The sequence below is a fragment of the Podarcis erhardii genome (genome assembly GCF_964252035.2).
Source record: "Podarcis erhardii genome assembly, chromosome: 11".
Lineage (NCBI taxonomy): Eukaryota > Metazoa > Chordata > Lepidosauria > Squamata > Lacertidae > Podarcis > Podarcis erhardii.
This window is the reverse complement of record NC_138501.1, coordinates 55,786,319-55,804,366: the sequence shown is the minus strand read 5'-3', so window position 1 is coordinate 55,804,366 and position 18,048 is coordinate 55,786,319. Positions and strand designations below refer to the sequence as shown.

The 18,048-nt window shown below is 56.8% G+C and overlaps 1 protein-coding gene across 4 annotated transcripts in view; it reads right to left on the bottom strand.

The window, feature by feature from the left end:
• The window catches only part of RUSC2 (RUN and SH3 domain containing 2), a 51,307-nt gene that overhangs the window by 21,938 nt on the left and 11,321 nt on the right, over positions 1 to 18,048 (bottom strand). For 2 of the 4 annotated variants that reach the window (XM_081881343.1, XM_081881346.1), the window contains exons 1-2: positions 17,236 to 17,347; positions 4,827 to 6,815 (exon numbers count right to left, since the gene is read on the bottom strand). In XM_081881343.1, the coding sequence (XP_081737469.1) occupies positions 4,827 to 6,711 (1,885 nt within the window). In that variant the 5' untranslated portion in view covers positions 6,712 to 6,815; positions 17,236 to 17,347. Of the gene's footprint in view, positions 1 to 4,826; positions 6,816 to 8,887; positions 9,083 to 17,235; positions 17,348 to 18,048 lie in introns of those variants that run through there. The other 2 variants (XM_081881345.1, XM_081881344.1) reach the window with 2 other exon arrangements.

The window sequence follows — 18,048 nt, the reverse complement described above, 5'->3', positions numbered from 1 at the left end:
GTTTCTAGGGGTGGTCTTGATCTACAGGGTGGCAATTTCAAAAGTTCATATAAGGCCTTGCGCGCCCTTGTTCTGAATTCCTCCTCCTTCTCCTGCGTGTGAGGGGAGTACCCTGTTGCAACAGATCAATAAAGATCAGGCTTACAAGCTGCTTTGCTTCTCAATATTCTCTGGTTGCCCTCTGTTACTTCCTCCTACCAATAGGGAAGCTACGTAAGGACTCTATATGGGCTCTTGGATACCCCATAAGGGGAAAAAGAGCAGATTTTTGTTTACAACATCATCTAGTTCAACCCTCTGCAATTCAGTTACAGATAGGTAGCCGTGTTGGTCTGCCATAGTCAAAACAAAACAAATTCCTTCCAGTAGCACCTTAAAGACCAACTAAGTCAGTTCTTGGTATGAGCTTTCGTGTGCATGCACACTTCTTCAGATACCAGGTATCTGAAGAAGTGTGCATGCACACGAAAGCTCATACCAAGAACTGACTTAGTTGGTCTTTAAGGTGCTACTGGAAGGAATTTCCTCTGCAATTCAGTTTCCCTCTCCTGCCCCTGCCTTGAAACATGCCCCACTTCATATTTGCTTCAGCCCTCCTAGGGATGTGGTGGCAGAGCCCTGCCTGGGCAGCAGCACCCTAGCCCCCAACCCTGGGAAAGAAAACCATCCCTCCGCTAAGCCCTCCCTTCCAGCAGAGCTCTACAACCAAGATGGATGCAAGCAAAGTCTCCCCCTGCCCTCCATTCCTCTTCATGGCCAGCGGATCCCTGCTCTGCCCCAACAACGTGGGCAAGTGGCTCCTGCTGGCACTACATGCCCTACCTTGATGTGGAGCTGACACCTCAGCCAGGACTAGCTCCTTGCCCCAGGGCAGCACAGCACAGGTCAAGAATCGCACTGGGACAGCCCCCACCCTCAGGCCAGGCCAGCGCCAAGCCCAGGAGGAATCACCCAGGTGCCCGATGAAGGAACACCAGCAGGGCAACAAACCAGGGGGCACTGCTGGCTCTCATTCAGTTGGAGGCATGGCTGAACCTTCCCAGATTATTTATTATTAAACATACGTCCTATTCTTCCTCCCAGAGGAGCCCACAAAGTGAGAAAGCAACCAAAGCAGATGGAGTGCAGGAAAGAGCTCAAAAGGCTAGTTGGGAGAGGAAGGGCTTCAGCAGGTGCCAAAAAGGCGACAAGGGCTGCCTAATATCCCAGCGGAGGGAAAATGCCCCAGAAAATGCCCGGCAAAGCAGGATGAGGGCTCAACCGGCAGCTCCTGTGGGAACTACAGGTCTGGCTGCCCCCGGAAGGACTTTGGCCTCTGCCTGGGCAAGCAAGCCTCGCTCAGACTCAGAGAATGGGGCAGGCCAACCTGGCAGGGCCGTCTTACGGGTTTCGAGGCTGCCGTCACGTGTGCCAAGCAGTCAGAGCCCTCAGAAGGTGCTGGGCAAGTCATTAGTGGTGCTAATTGGAATATCTGAAGGCCTTTTTGGGACCAAGCTGTGGTCGAAAGGGAAGCCATGAGTCAGCCCAGTTCTGCCCCTGGACAAAGCAATCAGGCGCATCCTGCTAAGATCACCAGATCCTTGGATCCAATCAGCATTTCATACAAGCAGCTGAAAAGGGGAGAACAGCTTCTCTGAGGCTGTGCTGGACGAGGCCCTGGAAAAACCGTGTCAAGCTGGAAGGATGGAGGAGGGAGGCTCAGAAAGGGTCCCGTGGGGGGGTGAGCAGGAGTCAGCAGTGGGGGGGGGGCAGGACCAGGGCCCCCCTTCCCCCGCCCACTCCACATCCCCCTTCCCCCTTTGAACCATCTATGTGTAGGGGGGGGCTATGGGCGTTTTAGCCTCTGCCCTGGACCCTCTTGGAAGGGGGTCCATCTGAACCAGCAAGGGCCAGCAAGAGAACCCCACCCACACCCCTCGATGGGGGCTGCAAGGGCAGAATCTGCCCCTCTGGTGGCCAGGCATGTTCGCCGCCGCCTCCTCCGCCTCCTCCTCATGCAAGAGGGGCTCCCCCAAGACCCCCCAATCCCTCCAGACCTTTTTATTTCACTTGGGATGTCCTGGGCTGGCGCTCGCAGCAGCTGGAGGTGTTTTGCTTCTCCGGGAGAGGAAGGAGGAGAGCAGCTGCCTTGGCCCCTCCCTGAAATGGGAGCCCAGCTGCGCAACACGAGGGTCTCCTCCTCCCGCTGCCTGCCGAGCACAAGACCAGCTTCTCCCCTTTCAGCTCTGCTCCTCCAGGCCAGCGGCTGCTCCCACTTGGGAGGCGACTCGGAGCTGCTTCGCTTTGGGCAGAGATCTCTCCAAGGGGGACAATTCCTGCCTCCAGGCGGGGTCTCTGGTCCTGCCAGGAGCCCCAGGAAGGTAGGGAATTGGGGAGTCCCACTAGCAGCCTCCCCATAGGAAACTGGGTGGCAGCCGCAAGGAGACCAAGGGGGGGGGGGGTTATTAGGTGTTATGCTGGAGTGGATGAAGAAAATGATATATATAGCGGACAGACCAAGAACCGCAAGTTCTTTAGCTTCTTAACTTCTCTCTCTCTCTCTCTCTCTCTCTCTCTCTCTCTCTCTCCCTCTCTCCTAAATCTTTTTCTATTCCTTTTTCTTTATCTCTTCCTTCCTTCCTTCTCTCCTCTCCTCTTTCTCTTTTTTGCCTTTAGATTAATGTTTTAGTTTGGCCAAAAATGAGAGAGAATATTCAACTGCGGGACTTGACATCTTTCCGCAGGGCCTGCAGGACAAAGCTGTTCCGCCTGGCCTTTGGTTTGGACTCAGTCTGACCCTTATGTTTCCCTCCCCTTATCGTTTTGATCTATGGGCTACTTTTAAAATGAGGCTGCATTTTAAATTGCATTTTAACCTGTATTTTACTTCCCCACCCCCCATTATGTTTTTATTGTAATTTTACTGGTGTTAACTGCCCTGAGCCCGGCTCTGTCAGGGGAGGGCAGGGTATAAATAAATTATTATTATTATTATTAACCTTTGTATTCTTCTTTATGAAAACTTTTTTAAAAAGACAAAGCAGGCCAAGGGGGGGGGTGTGCCAGGGCTGCAACCTGAAGGGAGTGCAGAGAAGAGTGGAGGCAAAGCTGCCCTTGAGGCCAGGAAGGGCCAGGGAGCATCTTTGAGGCCAGGACCCTTCCTGGTCCGGGGTGTGAAAGGGCAGTGGGAATGTCCAGGCAGTAGTGGGTGGACTGAGGAAACTCTGGTCTAAGTGCTCCTGAGCATGGATCCCCCTGGCAGGGGATGGGGGGGGTGGGACTGGACAAGCCACCTTCTCGAAAGTAAAGGATTTGAGAGTTGTAAAACAAAAGCTGGGCAGGCTTTGGGATCAGGGCCCATTTCTGCCGCAGGAGGGTGCTGTGCAGCTTCCGCGCAAAGCCTGCCCCCCTCTTCCTCTCCCAAGGAGGCTCTTTGCCCCCCCAGAGCCACCCTTTCCCTTCCTTCACTGCTCACCTGGCATTAGACGGCAAGACCAGCCAGGGACCCGGCCCTTGTGGGCACATTTCGGCTCCTCAGCAAACAAAGTCACGCAGTGGCATCAAGCAGGCGACAGAAATCAGGAGAAAGGTTTCGCTGCAAACCTCTGGGAGATCTTTCTCGAGAACAGAGGCTGCCCTTTGGCAGGGTGTTGTCGAAAGAAAGCTAGGAGTCTCCTCCTTGTTCCAATGCCCAGGATGGCTGAGCCCCAGACCAGCAGAGGCCAAGAGGTGAGGGAGCACAGCACCCCGGGGCCAACACACAGCCTGCCAAGTGCCCAAGCCACACATCCATGGGCGAGAGGGCTCTCAAGGGCGACTCTTTGCCTCCCCAGTCAGAGGCCGCAATGCTGGGAAAACCAGAGAGGAAAGTTGTCTTGTCCTCAAATCCTGTTTGCGTCTGGTCAGCCATTGTGAACTAGAGGGGCCACAGGCCTGATCCAGTGGACTCTTCATTTGTTCTAATTTGAAAAGGACATTCTGGCCATCGCCCCTGTATTTTCCCCATTGATCTTTGGGTATTTGGAGTTTTTGCTTTGCATTTTAAGTTTCAGAGGCTTGCCTCAGAGCGGAGAGTTGGCTCCCCTCCCCAAACCGCCACACTAACCTCTCCGTACATAAAAAGGACAAGGCCCTTTAAAATGGCTGCAGCTGCCGCCTCACTGCTGGTTCCGCCTCTGGGGCATTGTCTGCTGTGTGGTGGCTGCACCCAGAGGCAGTGGGGTGCGTCCACAGCTCCCCACGTGGTCCAGCCCCACTGCATGCAAAGTCTTCCCCTCAGCACTGGGCCTCCCTGAGGATCTTTGGGGAGCCACAAACGAGCCGTGCTGTCCCTCCCAGACACCCCAATACACCCCATCAGACAAGAAGTGGCCCCAATCCAGATCAGGACCCCCAGTTCACCCACAAGGATTTCTGGCCTGGGAGGAAATGTCCCCTGCTGGCCCCGAGGGCTGATCCCCTGCAGGTAGCCTGCCTGAAAAGTGTCATCCTGCCCATCATCACCCTTTGGGGGAAGCCATGTTTATAGAGTTACATAATTCTGGAGTTATAATGGGCCCCCAAAGGCCATCTAGTCCAACTCCCTGCAAGACAGGAATTACAACTTGAGCATCCCTGACGGGGCCACCCAACCTCTCTTTAAAAGCCTCAGCTGAATCACAGAATCCTAGAATTGTTGAGCTGGAGGAGACCCCAAGGGCCATCTAGACTGACCCCCTGCAATGCAGGAATCCCAGGAGGAGGAGACATTGAGCCGACTGCCCCCCTTCCAGCATTCAGACAAACACACACAATCCAGCAGCTGCGAGAGAGAAGCAGCGCGCCAGTCACCCAGGGCAGTGGCTTACCATCAGCTCGGGCACGAATGTCTTTCTGGCCAAGGCTGCTGGCAGACCCCTGCTCCATCAAGGTGGAGAAGAACGGCTGCGCGGGCCCCTCCTGCCCGCAGGAAGGCATCTCCCTGGAGCCCAGGCCCTTCCTGGGGGCCCTCAGCCCCCTCTCGGCGCCACGGTGGCCCTCGCAGCTGCGGTTGAGGGCGTGGGACGGGAGGCTCTGGCTGTGCCTGGCCTGGCCCTCGAGGAAGACGGATCCGTCCCTCTGGTACTCGGGGATGGGGGAGAACTCCAGGGAAGAGTCCCTGCTGGTGCGCAGCGGGGGGGAGGAGCCCGTCTTCTTGCGGCCCTTGGCCAGCTCCGCAAAGGATGTGACCCGCTTGGGCGGGGAGCCCTGGGAGGGCATCGCGGGGCCGTCGCTCAGCTGGACCGGGCAGCTCATCATGCGCTCCAGGGAGCCCAGCCGCCCGGTGGGGCTGCGGTCCAGGCTGCGGTCATAGCTGCGGGACCGCTGCCTCCGCGGGCCAGCCAGGGTGGGCGGCGAGACGTTGACGTACACCTGCCCCTCGATGGCGCCCTTCTCGGCTTCCCCCTGCGACTCCTCCCGCGAGCAGTCGGTGTCGCTGTCGGGCCTCTGGAACAGGTAGTACTCAGTGGGCTGCAGGGGGCTGCCCCGCGGCTGCTCCTCCGAGCAGCTGGTGATGGACGAGCCGGCCGGGCTGGGCGAGGACTGGGAGGACAGGTCGCAGGTAACCAGCTTGTAGTAGTTCTGGGTGGCCACCACCAGCCTCGCCTGGCTCTGGAAGCAGGCCGTCAGGTCGGAGGCCTCGGAGGCGCAGGGGTCACACAGGGCGGGGTAGGAGTTGCAGTTGGCGTCCAAGACCGGGGAGGAGGCGTGGTGGCACCCGCAGGCCTGGTGCGGCTCGCCGGGCGCCTTGGGCTCGCCAGGCGAGGAGTGCAAGTCCAGGTAGAAGGCCCCCGAGTCTGAGTGGCTTCCGGAGGAGGAGTCGTCGCAGGAGTGGGCCCCCGAGTTGAGGTTGGGGTGCGCGTGCCCGTTCATCTTGTTGTAGAGGGCGCTGAAGTTGACCAGGACGCCGTCGGAGCTGTTGCAGGAGGAGTCGCTGACGTAGCCCATCGGCTGGTCGGGGGCCTCCGACTGGCTGGAGAGGCTGTAGCAGCAGCAGCGCTGCAGCTCCGCACTGGAGCAACTGCACGTCCGGCTGCGGGGGGCATCCCGGCTGTGCGCCAGCTCCTCGCCGTCGCTGGCCCACTCCTGCTCGAACGAGAAGCTGGAGGGCTCAGCCCGGTGGCAGCCGTACTCGTCCAGCTCCATCAGCTCTGGCGCCAGGCGGCTCCTCTTGCGGGCGTCTTCGCGGGACAGCTCGTCCTCCTCCTGGCCCTCCACCACATCCGCCCGGGGGCTGGCGCTCCAGGGCTTCACGACGGGGTTGGTGTCGTGCAGGCGGAAGGGTGGCAGGGCCAGCTCATGCAGGCGGAAGGGCGGCAGGGCCAGCTCGTGCAGGTGGAAGGAGGCCTTGCCCAGCTCATCTTCGCAGAGGTCCTGGGTCTCGCTGCCCCCCAGCAGGAAGGGGTTCTGCCGCTTGTTGGCACCGGGGGCAGGCGGGTCCCTGCGTGGGGCCTCCTTCTCTTCAGGCGTCTCCCCTGGGGCCAGGGTCGCTTCTGGAGCCTGGAGCAAGCTGCTGTAGAGCAGGGAGTCGGCCTGTGAGAGGTCCCGCTCTGGGAGGGAGCCGGTCCGCAGGGCACCTGAGTCGGCCTGCCCAAAGGGGTTGGCCCGTTTGCTGGTGGTGCCGCAGCACGGCCGGTCGGGGACCTGGCAGTGCACCAGGGGGATGTGGTGGACAATCAGCGTCTCGCCGGCCAGCTTGGGGGGGCTATCCATCGTCGTCGCTCTCCAGGACCCCCGCGGTCCCCAAGCTACCCATGGAAGGATTCAGGTGAGGAGGGAGCACAGAAGCGCATCTCATCGAAGCATCCAAGGAACACCTGGAGGGAGACAAAGAGCAAGGAGTCAGCAGCCTGGAATCAAACGGAACCGACTGAGGGTCCCACTGCTGGCTCCGGCATGGACCACCTGGGGAGACCCCTGCTCAGAACTCAACAAGAGACTTAGGGACCCCCCCAGGGGCGAAAAGACTCGAGACCAGGGAGGGGGAGGGGAAGGGAGGGAAGTGGCTCAGCACTACAACAGAGAGACCATCACAATCACTGGTAAATCAGTTACAGATAGGTAGCCGTGTTGGTCTGCCATAGTCAAAACAAAACAAATTCCTTCCAGTAGCACCTTAAAGACCAACTAAGTCAGTTCTTGGTATGAGCTTTCGTGTGCATGCACACTTCAGATGGTATCTGAAGAAGTGTGCATGCACACGAAAGCTCATACCAAGAACTGACTTAGTTGGTCTTTAAGGTGCTACTGGAAGGAATTTGTTTTGTTTTGACTGGTAAATCAGTCTTTCTCAGAAAAGTCCTCGGCAGACTTCTAAAAGCCTATAGACACTAAAACAGAGGTTTTCAACCTTTTTGAGTCCATGTTTCCCTTGACCAGGAGGCCAGTTAGGTCCCCCTCCCTTGCCTGCAGAGCTGGCAGCCCCTCACCCCTTTTTGAACCCCCTCCTTTGTGGAGTGTTCCCTCAGCCTCCTCTCCCCTTTCCTTGGGAGTCCTCTGGGCAGGCGCTGCTGCCGCCCCTGGTCTCTGAGCTGCCCCCAAGAGAGGGGCCTCCTCACACTGCCCCTCAGTGGCCTGGGAAGAGGATGTCCCCAGCCTTAGTGGTCCAATGGAGACTGGCCAAAGGTGAACATGAGGCCAACGCCTTGCCTTGGGTGGCAGCAGCGGGCGCTGCCAGGCCTGCATGGCGGAAAGGCTCTCCTTCAGCACTGGGCACTCAGCTCCCGGGCAAGCATTGCACACAGCAAGCCCAAGAAAGGCCAGTGTGGCCCTTGTCTGCCTGCCTGGCCTTCCAGAGACGCAAGGGGGCATCAGGAGATGGAGGGAAGGAAAGGAGGCCAGAGGCCAGGGTTGCCCATGGCACCCTGACCATCGTTCAAGGGGGCACCCCAGGGGGCCACGGCACACTGGTTAAAAACCACTACAGTGGATGCTCGGGTTGCAAACGTGATCTATGTGAGAGGCACATTCGCAACCCGCAGCAGCGCATCTGCGCACACACGGGTTGCAATTCGGTGCTTCTGCGCATGCGCAAAGCACGATTTAGTGCTTCTGTGTGACCCCCGAAACCCGAAGGAACCCATTCCGGTACTTCTGGGTTTCAGCGGGTCCATAACCCAAAACACAACCTGAAGCACCTGAAACCTGAGGTATGACTGTCCACTAAAAGAAATTAGAGCAAATTAAAAGAGGAAGTAAATTTGTTGCTACTGAAGAGGAACCTGGGGTCATGCACTCCCCACCTGCACCCCAGCCTTACCTGCACTTGTTCGCACCTCCTTTCCCTGCATACACAGAGCACAAAACAGCCCCCCGCACACACCCCAGTTCTCCAGTCACCACTCACGTCACCCCAAGGCCTTGAGGGGGTGTCTCTCTCCTTTGCCTTCCCAGGACACACAGCATCCCATGACAACAGCCGAGCCGATGTTCCCCCTGGGTGCTTCTGCACCAAAACCACCCTTTTCCTGTCCAGGCCACCAATCTGCGTCCGACCCCCAAGAGCCAAAAGCTGTGGGACTGCAGGCAAGAGCTTCTCCCTCGCGTGGACGGTCTCCCGAGGCAACAGAGGCAAAGAACATTTTCCTGGAGAAGCCCATTGCCTGCCACTCCTGCCAACCGCCAGACTCCTGGCCTCTGGACAGAAGAGCGTTTCTGAGTGCCCAACTTGCAGTGCCCTTGGCAAATGGACCTTCCTGGAACAAGCTGATATTGCGCCCCCTCCCTGAGGGAAGATGCCTACCTGCGCGGTGACCCCCTGCCCCCGCCAGAAATTAGGTTAATGGGATGCTGTGGGAACCTAGCAAGACCGTGTGGCGCAAGGGAGCCAGCGAGAGCCTTGGTTTCCTTGAAGGAAAGAAGAGAGGTGGAGGGGGCCCAATCCACTCACCCAGAGTCCTCCTTTCTCAGGAGTCTGGGGCTGGTGCCCTTGGGAAATGGGGGAGGAACTGTGTCCCCTCTGGAAGGGAACCCCAAGGCAGCAGCTGCCCACTGGCTGCCTTGTCCTCGCTTTCCTAATAGCATTTGATAAATTATTCCTGGCTCCGCTTGGAAATTCATATCCTCCTGCCCCATTCTTAGAAATGTCTCCTAGTCTATGCTTCACCACCTGTCAGTTTGGGATGGATGGATGAAGCTCTCAGCTGAGGTGTGGGGAACCCCGTGGCCTGGGTCAAACAGCCCACGGGCATCTGTGATAGGCACTTAAAGAAAAAATTGTGATTTGTGGCTTCAGGAATCTCAGCCAAAGCATCCATGGCTGGGGGGGGGGGGACGGCGGGGGGGGGCAGCACTGCCATGGGGTGACTCACCCCTAAGCAGGATGAGGTCATGAAGCCCAGAAGAGCCATTGTGGGGGGTGGGGGGGTGGACAGGCTCCATAAAGGACTGCTGCTGATGCTGCTGATGCCCAGGACTTGTTGGTTTTTATTTTTTATTCATGTCATTTTAAATTGTAATTGATAATAATGTTGTCTTTTTAGTTTTAGATTTTATGATTTATGTAGAAATTGTTTTTTTTAAAAATAATTTTTATTAATTTTCATAAACAAAAACACACAAAAAGACATACACAAACAACACATGACTTCCCCATACCTCCCCTTCACTGCACCCTTGTTTCCAATTTTTTAGCAATCCTTCATTCCATTTTTATATTTAACTTCCCTCAGGTTTTCTTAACTTAAACATTTACAGCTGTAATTCTCTGTTTCTTACCCCTTGACATTTTATCAATCTGAAATTTTACAGCAGTTCTTAAGATATATTTTGAATTTTTTCCGATTTATGTAGAAATTGTTTCCCATTTGGTTGTGTACCTTTTGACATGTTTTATTTATTGTTTATGACTTTTGTTATGTGGGTAATTATGCAAATCTTGTCATGTTGTAAGCCGCCTTGAGCAGTGTTTTAACTATGGAAAGGCGGCATACAAATAAAGTGATGATGGTCTGGCCCCGCCTCATTGGACACCGGAGGAGTCCAGCCAAAGGTTGGCCCCCAAACACTGCTCTGCCCCCTCCCCTCTATCCCTGTCTAGCAGCGCATCAAAATCATGCGCACACAGCTGAGAAGGCTTTGCTGCGGCAGGACCAAACAGGGACTCACTGCAGCAGGTGAAAAAGCAAAATGGGTAAAAAAATCAATTAAAATGCAGCTAAAGGCCCAAGAGCAATGAAACACGTAGGACACCTTTTCACCCAAAACATAATCCACGTAGGTCCCTGAAGGCATCTAGGCCATGTGCTGTCCGCCCCCAAAATGGCCACTTACCCCATCACCATCTCCGCAGGAAAGGGAGCCCAAAGGTTGGTCTCAGCAGCTGATCACGAGGCACAAGAGAGTCCTCCTTGCTTATGCTAGTTATTTATTAAATTTGCACCCCGCCTTTCCTTCGAGGAGTTCAGGGTGGCACACACACTTTTCCTCACAACGGCCTTGCAAGGTAGGTCAGGCGAAGAGATGGCGCCTCCCAGTGGGCTTCATGTGGCTGCCTCCAGGTTGAGCCCACACTCTAACCACTGCACCACACTGCCTCTGAAGCGCTAGCTACTACATCAAGGGTGCTGCATAAAAAACAGAATCTGTTGTCTCACAGGCAGCAAGGAAAATGGGAGTGAACTTTGGTGGCCATCAGGCAGGCAGGAGAGGACTTGGCCAGCTTGCAAGTTCATGCACCGCTTTCAGGACTGGAGCAACCGTATTCCTCAGCTAAGCAACCACCAGGCTCTGAATTTGCAACCACCAATAGGGTGACAAATCGGAATCCATAAACAGGGATTGGGGGCCAACCAGATTAATGAAGTGGCAAGATCTCCACCGATTATTATCTTTTTAGGCAGCAGTTTAGGGGTGACTTGGATCAGGACCAGCTTGTGGCACTGAAAATATATATTAAGTGCAGCATGCTGGCCCTCATCCAAATCACCCCTGAACTGCTGCCTAATAATAATAATAATTGGTGGAGATAAACAGGGCTATTTTGCTAGAAAAAGAGGTTCTGGAACTCACCCTGAACACCTCCTTTGTTCTTTTAGAATAGCCAGGGTGCCCACCTGAGAGGGACCAGAAGGGAGTTCTAGTGAATTCTGGCTGGAAAAAAGCCCTGTGCACATAGATCATTTTGCTCGCATGCCACCTTTCCCTAGTTAAAACCAAGGCGGCTTACAACACGGAAAAATATTAGAGAGTTACAAACGTAACAAAAGCAGTCACAAACATCAAGAAGTACACAACCAAACTGAACAATACTCCTCCCTCCCCCCCTCTCTCTCGCACTCTCTCTCTCTCTCACACACACACAATTTTGCCAACACAAAACTCAGAAACACACACCTGAAAGCTATCTGCTAATTGTCCCACTAGGGGAAAACGGGTGAGCAGGTGAAATTTTCCTTTTTAGCAACGCTCAGCATCTGTCACTGTGCGGAAGTGAAAGAGATTCCAACTAAACATCAGGAAGAACTTTCTGACAGTAAGAGCTGTTTGACAGAGGAACGAACTGGGAGATGGGATCCTCTCCTCCCTTGGAAGTTTTTAAGCAGAGGGCGGGTGGCCAGCCATCATGGATGCTTCAGCGGAGATTCCTGCATCGCAGGGGGTGGACTAGAGGGCCTTTGAGATTCCCTCCAACTCTACGATTTTATGATTAAGGGACAGTTCACAGTGTCACACAATTCTGAGCAGGTGTAATTCACTCCCCCCAAAAAACCAATACTCCTCCAGGAGCACTTCAGAGGGACGTTTGGCTCAGAATCCCACCCTCCCCCCAGGAGAGGGTGAGTTAGCAGAGAAGCCAGCGGCGCTTGGGTGAAGCAAGGAATCCCCCCAGCCCTGCCGCCTGAATACATGTCTTGAAATGCCACTGGGGCCTTCAGAAGGCAGAGCAACCGCTGAAGGCAGGGTTCAGTGGAGAGAGCAGGCAGGCAGGCAGGCAGGCTGGGGGGGGCGCACTGTGCGCATGTGCTCGCCTGTGTGCTCTGCGCACTGGGACCAGGAGAAGGGGGAGGGCGGCCGCAGCTGCAGCAGCAACAGCAACAGCACCGAGCTGTCAAGGCTGCGACTGCCGCTCAGGCGAGGCTGATCCAAACCTCCCCTGACGGCCGCTGGAGGGAAGCCCAGCCTCCAACCGCGCATGGATGGCTGCATGTGCGCATGGATGGCACCGAAGAGTGTCCCTGTGTGGGCTGCTGGCACGCTCCCTTCCAGCACCTTCCTCGCCTTGACAGCGGTGCCTCTCCAAGCGGCCGTTCCCAGAGCAGCCGCCATCGCTCTTGACTGCCGCTGCAAAAAAGCTCTCGTCCTTGGCGCCAGAGGCTCTGCCAAGCCCAGAGTGGTGGCGGCCCCCCCCCCGTATGTTCAGAAGCAGGGAGGGAGGGGGAAAGGGTCTCAGGGGCTTGGGAAGAGGGGTGCCGCCTCTGGAGGGGGGTCCTGCTTCTGGCATGGGGAGCGATGGCAGCAAGAGGAAACAGCCTGTGCAAAATGCCCTCATTTAGAAGGATCACAGGGTCATGCAAGAGGAGTCAGTGAGGTGCAGCTGTTAAAAGTGTCAGACTAGGACCTGGGGGACCAGGGTTCAAAGCCCCCCCTTGGCCATGAAGCTCACAAAGGTGGTCTTGAGCTCAGCCACTGCCTCTCAGCCTAGCCTGCCTCACAGGGCTGTCGTTGTGGGGATTAAATGAGGAGGGAGAGAACAGAAATGCAGCAAAGGTATTAATCAGAGCTGGAGGAGATACATGGGCGACCTGTTTGCAGCAAGGAAAAGGCCAGGCCTCAGGCTGCAGGAACCTCAAGGAGGCCAGCCGGGGATTCTGGGAGAAACTGTTGGCCTTGGAGCCCCAGCAAATCTCAAGTCCACGATCAGGGTGCCAGGGGACACCGGGGCTTACCCTGGGGTAGAAGGCTTTGCATTTATTTGGGAGGGCAGGACGAAACACATCCTTTGATAAGCTCCAGCTCATATTGCAGACTAGTCTTATTCTTTTATCCTCTGTCCTCCTAAGGTGCAGAAGTTCAAAACACACCAAAATTAATTTAACACATGTAAATTAAAACATTCAAAGTGTCCTAAGAGCAGTAAAACCATCAGGAGATGCCTAAAAACACCAAACACAGCTGAGAGGAAAGAGGAATCCTAGGACTGTAGAGCTGAAAGAGTCTACATTTAAGAATCCTGCTGCAAGGGCGAAACGAGGCTTTATATCACGCAGGTCAAAGACCCAGTTTGGCAAAAAACAAACCAACAACCCACACACATTTGCATACACACACAGGCTGACAGCCTCAACGGACACCTCAGGAGGCTTCACCTGGGGCAAAAAAAGCAGGCAGCGCCCCCCCCCCCCGTACCTACAGCTCTGCCTGCCAACAGCCATCCCTGGATGGGCTCGAACCACCAACCTTCTGGTTAACACACTGACCCATTAACAGAGCAAGTCTCCAGCTGGCACCCAAAATGCCACATCTGCCTGGCACACCCCACCCTAAGCAGGCCTGTCCCAACAGGGACCTGCTGTGCCTCATATAGCATGGGACCTGGGAGCAGAGAGCACCTTGCCTGAATCACAGATTCGCTCATCCTCAGCTCCCCTCTGTGAAACAGGAAAAGCAGCAGCCTCGCAGGCCCGTTGTGAAGAGGTATGAGACCAGGAGATGCCACTACCTGCCCGGGCTCCCTAGGGCAGCTGTGCCCAATCCAAAACACCACATTTCCCCTGGAGAATGGCAGCCTCTAGACATGCAGTCCAGCTGCTGCTGAGACCACTGGCCCAGCTGGCCCAGTGCTGCTGGCTCTGACTGGCAGTGTCTCTGGGAGAGAAAGCAGAAAGGGAACTTGGCACCTCAGCCACAAAAATGGCAAGCTGAGTTCCTCAACCGAATCCAAGAGAGCCCTGGGTCAGTGGTAGCTCATCTGCTTTGCATGCCAATAGTCCCAGGTTCAACCCTACAGCTCAAGAGAGCTGCTGCCAGTCAGTGTAGACAACATCTGCCTCCTGCCAATGACTGTGCCAAGGCAGCTGCCAGCCTTGGCTAAACACAAGCAGGTTCACCTGGAGTCAAGCAGCTGCCCGGCTGCCAGGTAAGCCTGTCCATGAGTGGAAGGAGAAGGCTGGCAGCATCCAATGAAGCTGGACTTCTCCACGGAGCACAGTTAAACTGCGGAACTCCCTCCCACAGGAGGTAGTGATGGCTTTAATTTGGGGATGCAGGAGAGGTTATATTGTTTGATTATAGCCTTTCCAACTTGTGTTTACAAGTTCCACAATTTAGCAGAGTAACATTCCCCTTTTTAAACTTGTGGTGGATGTGTTTGCTCAGGCTCGCTAAAGCCTCTCTAATAACTGTTCTGGTATTTTCCCCTTATTCCCCCATAAAAGATAAGACACGACACAGTCTTCTCTAAAAGTATAAAAAGGTTTACTCACACAACATTCTGTTCACAGTAGGATCCCAGAAGGCAGACTTAGCTTAGAAAAGTAACATATACCTAGAAACTATCTCATAAGGAGACAGTTCCTTTGTCCTCTCTTGGCTAGAGGCCAAGAGGCTAGAGGCCAACATCTGGCTAAGCAGATGTTGCTTCTTTGATGAGTGTAGTCACAGAGAGATGGCTGCCCTGCCCTGTGCTTTTGTCATTACCTGCACAGGTGAGGCCACGCCCACCTCTAGTCACATGCAGAGGAAGTCTGTCGCAGCCCAGAAGGAAACAGGAAGTTGACCTGCTGGCTGGAGAAACATTCCTCCCCATGCGCAAACATGTTCACTCTAGGAATGTTGTACTTGACTGCTCTTGTGTTTCACATCCCACATTTAAGAGAGGATTGGACTAATTCCTGGAGGAAGAGAGGGCTATTGGTGGCTCCTGGCCAGGATGCCTATACTCTGCCCTCCAGAGTTGGAGGCAAGGATGCTTCTGAACCCCAGTTGCTGGAAACTGTGGGAGGGGAGAGGCCTCTGGTGGTTGGATCCTGCTCGCTTGCAGGTTTCCCACTGGGGCATTTGGCTGGCCACTGTGAGAACAGGATCCTGGACTCGATGGGCTACCATTGGCCTGATGCAGCTGCAGGCTCGTCTTCTGTTCTTACATGGCGAGAGCAGGATTGCTGCTGGGACCCCGGAGTGGGGCTGGGTGCTAGGGGGAGCAGTCAAGACATCATCCCCAGTAGGTCCCGCCAGAGGGTTCACATCCCCACTGGGGGCAGTCACTGCCTCTCAGCCTAAGCTCCCTCGTAGGGCTATTGTGGGGGGTAAATGAGGAGGGAGAGAATCATGGGTACCTGGGAGAGGAAAAGGGGGGATATAAAAGAAGCAGGCAGAGGGCCTTCTGGGTAGTGGTGCCCCCCCAGTGAAACACCCTCCCATTCGATAGCCAGGAGATAAGTGACTATGCAACCTTTCGAAGACGTCTGAAGGCAGCCCTGCATCGGGTTTTTAAATATTTAATGTTTTCTTATGTTTTTATATATGCTGGAAGCCGCCCAGAGTGGCTGGGGCAACTCAGTCCGATGGGTGGAGTACAAATAATAAAATGATGATGACGATGAAGGAAATCAGTTCCTTGCTATGGAAACTGTTGAGCTCAGCGCTCTGGCACCAAACAACTGTGAACATCTGCAAAATGTGAGCCCTAGAAGGAGACTGTTGCGTCTGCAAAAAGTGACCCAAGCTGAGAAGGAAGCTGAAGGAGAGGCCTTCATCAATAATAAACAGAGGCTTTTCGACTTGCCCAAGTGCCATGCAAATCCCCAGGGGTCCCGAATAACAGGCCTCTCTGTTGTGTCCATTTCACAGACAGAGAGACCCCCCCCTTCCAGGCCAAGACCAGTGCTCTACGCCACACTCTTTCAAGGGTCAGGGACGTTATTTTGATTCACAAAAGCGTTTCTCTGCTACTGCCTTAGCATAAAATCTCAGGGTGGGGAACAACAACACAGCACGAGACCCCATGGGAAAAGAAGCAAATCATCACTAAGGCGATTGGGGGAGGGCGGTCGATTTTACAGAACTGCACATTTTGGGAAAGTAAGATGCTGACAGAGCCCGGCTCCACGCTCGCCCCCGTGGGAGGGGAAGGAGCCCTTCCCGGCGGGGGGCCTGCAAGCCCCCACCCAGGCCGGCCCCTGTTCCCCCTCTCCTCCTGCCCACCGAGACCCTCCCCTGCCGGGAAGAGGCGACAACAGCCCCCCGGAGGAGGGCATCCCTGGACCCCCTGATACAACCCGGGCAGGCATCATGGGAAGAGGCTCTCCCCACGGCTGCGGCTCCCAGGCCTGCCGCCCCCTCCCCAGCCCCAAATCTCCTTTCCCCTCCATTTGTCATCTCATGATGCTGCTCCCCACTCTGGAGAAGAAAAAAAGACGCACCGGAGAGACCCCTCGGCCAAAGCGCCCCCTCCCCTCCCGCGTCAAGCTCCAGCCTGCGCACCCGCACTGCCAGCGCCCCCCGCCCCCCCGCTCTTCCCAGGCCGCGCTCCCGGAATTTGCGAGAAGAAAATGGTGCCTGCAGAGGACGGCGAGCGGCCGCCGCCGCCTCCCCTTTCCCTGGCGAGGAGGCCCCGGGAGGGCGAGGAGGCGCTGCAATGCACCTGCTGCAGACCCCGCGCGGTCCCGGGGGGGGATCTCCAGCTGCCCCGGGGTGGGTGGAGGGCATCCCTCAAGCTGCGCGGCGAAGCAGCTGTCAAAACTCCCGGCGCGGGGTGGGGGGTCGGAGGGCTGCAGCAGGTAGGGGCTCCAGGAGGAGGCGGTCCCCCCCTCCATTCTCGCCCTCCATCCCTCCGCATCCTCCCTGCCTCCATTGTCTCCTCCCCCCCCCCCCTTCCAGGCAGCATCTCTCGCTCGCTTTGTCTGGCGGCAGCGCCGCTCCCTTTGCAGGTGAGCCTGGCCCGGAGCAGGGAGGGCAAAACCCCAAGGCACGACCCCCTCCAAACCCCAAAAAAGCCCCCCTCTCACTAAATAACCACCCTCCCCCCCTCCGCCGATTATTGCAGCAGCAGCAGCAGCCACACCCCGAGTGGCGGCGCACAATGGCGAGGATGCCCGTCGCCACTACCCTCGGGGCTCCGGGCAGCCAAGCGGCAGGACGCCTGGGTCCGGGTCCAGGGAGGCGGGAGGGGTCTGTGTGTAAGCCTGGTGCCCGGAGGAGCGAGAGAGGCTAGGGCCGGCTCCGGTGGCCCCGCGGGCCGAGTGAGGACGTGGCACGGGCCACCTGCGCCCCCGGGGACCCCCGCGCTGCCCGGCTCACCTGGGGCGCCGCTCCTGGGCGGGCAGGCGGGCGTCGTCCGTGGTGCTGCTATCGCTGCCTCCCCCGTCGCCGCCGCCGGGCTCCGCGCTGCATCCCTGGCAATGCGGCGGCGCTGCGCAATGCCCGCTCCGCCTCCCGCGCCCGTGACGTCGCGCCCGGGACCGCGGCTCCGCTCCTCCGCGCGGGGCACCGCGCAGGCCCCGCGGGACCAGACGGGGCGGCGGCAGGAGGGCAGCGGGGGGCACAGCCCGGGCCAGGAATCGTCGGCCACCCGCCCCCACCGCCGGCCCAACGGGGCCAGGCGCGCTCCTGCCCTGCCGGGCGCGCGCGTCGCCTGGGAAAGCGAGAAGCGGCCGCCAGCGCGGGAGAGGATTCCCTTTGGGGCACCTGGGGGGGGCGCTGGGAGGGGGGCCCCCACCGCACCCCAGCCGTCGCGCGTCCCATCAGTCAGGATGTCAGAAGTGCCTCGGGTGAGGCCCCCCCAGCGCAGCCTCCTGCTGTCCAAGGGGCCAAATATCCCCCGGCATCTGGATAGACTGTCCCTGGAGCTGGTGGTTCCACCAGAAGCTAAGAAGCGCCTGCCGGGTGAGACCAAGGACCCCCCTAGTCTGGCATCCGCACCTCGCAGGGGGCAACCAGCACGCAGGATTGGGGCACAAGGGAAGGAGAAGCGAAGAAAAGCCGCCTGGATGAGGCCCTCACCATGGTCAGCCAGATGCTCTTAAGGGATCTGAGCACAAAGGATCATAGACTGTCCAGCTGAAAGGGATCCCAAAGGTCATCCAGTCCAACCCCCCTGCAATGCAGGGATCC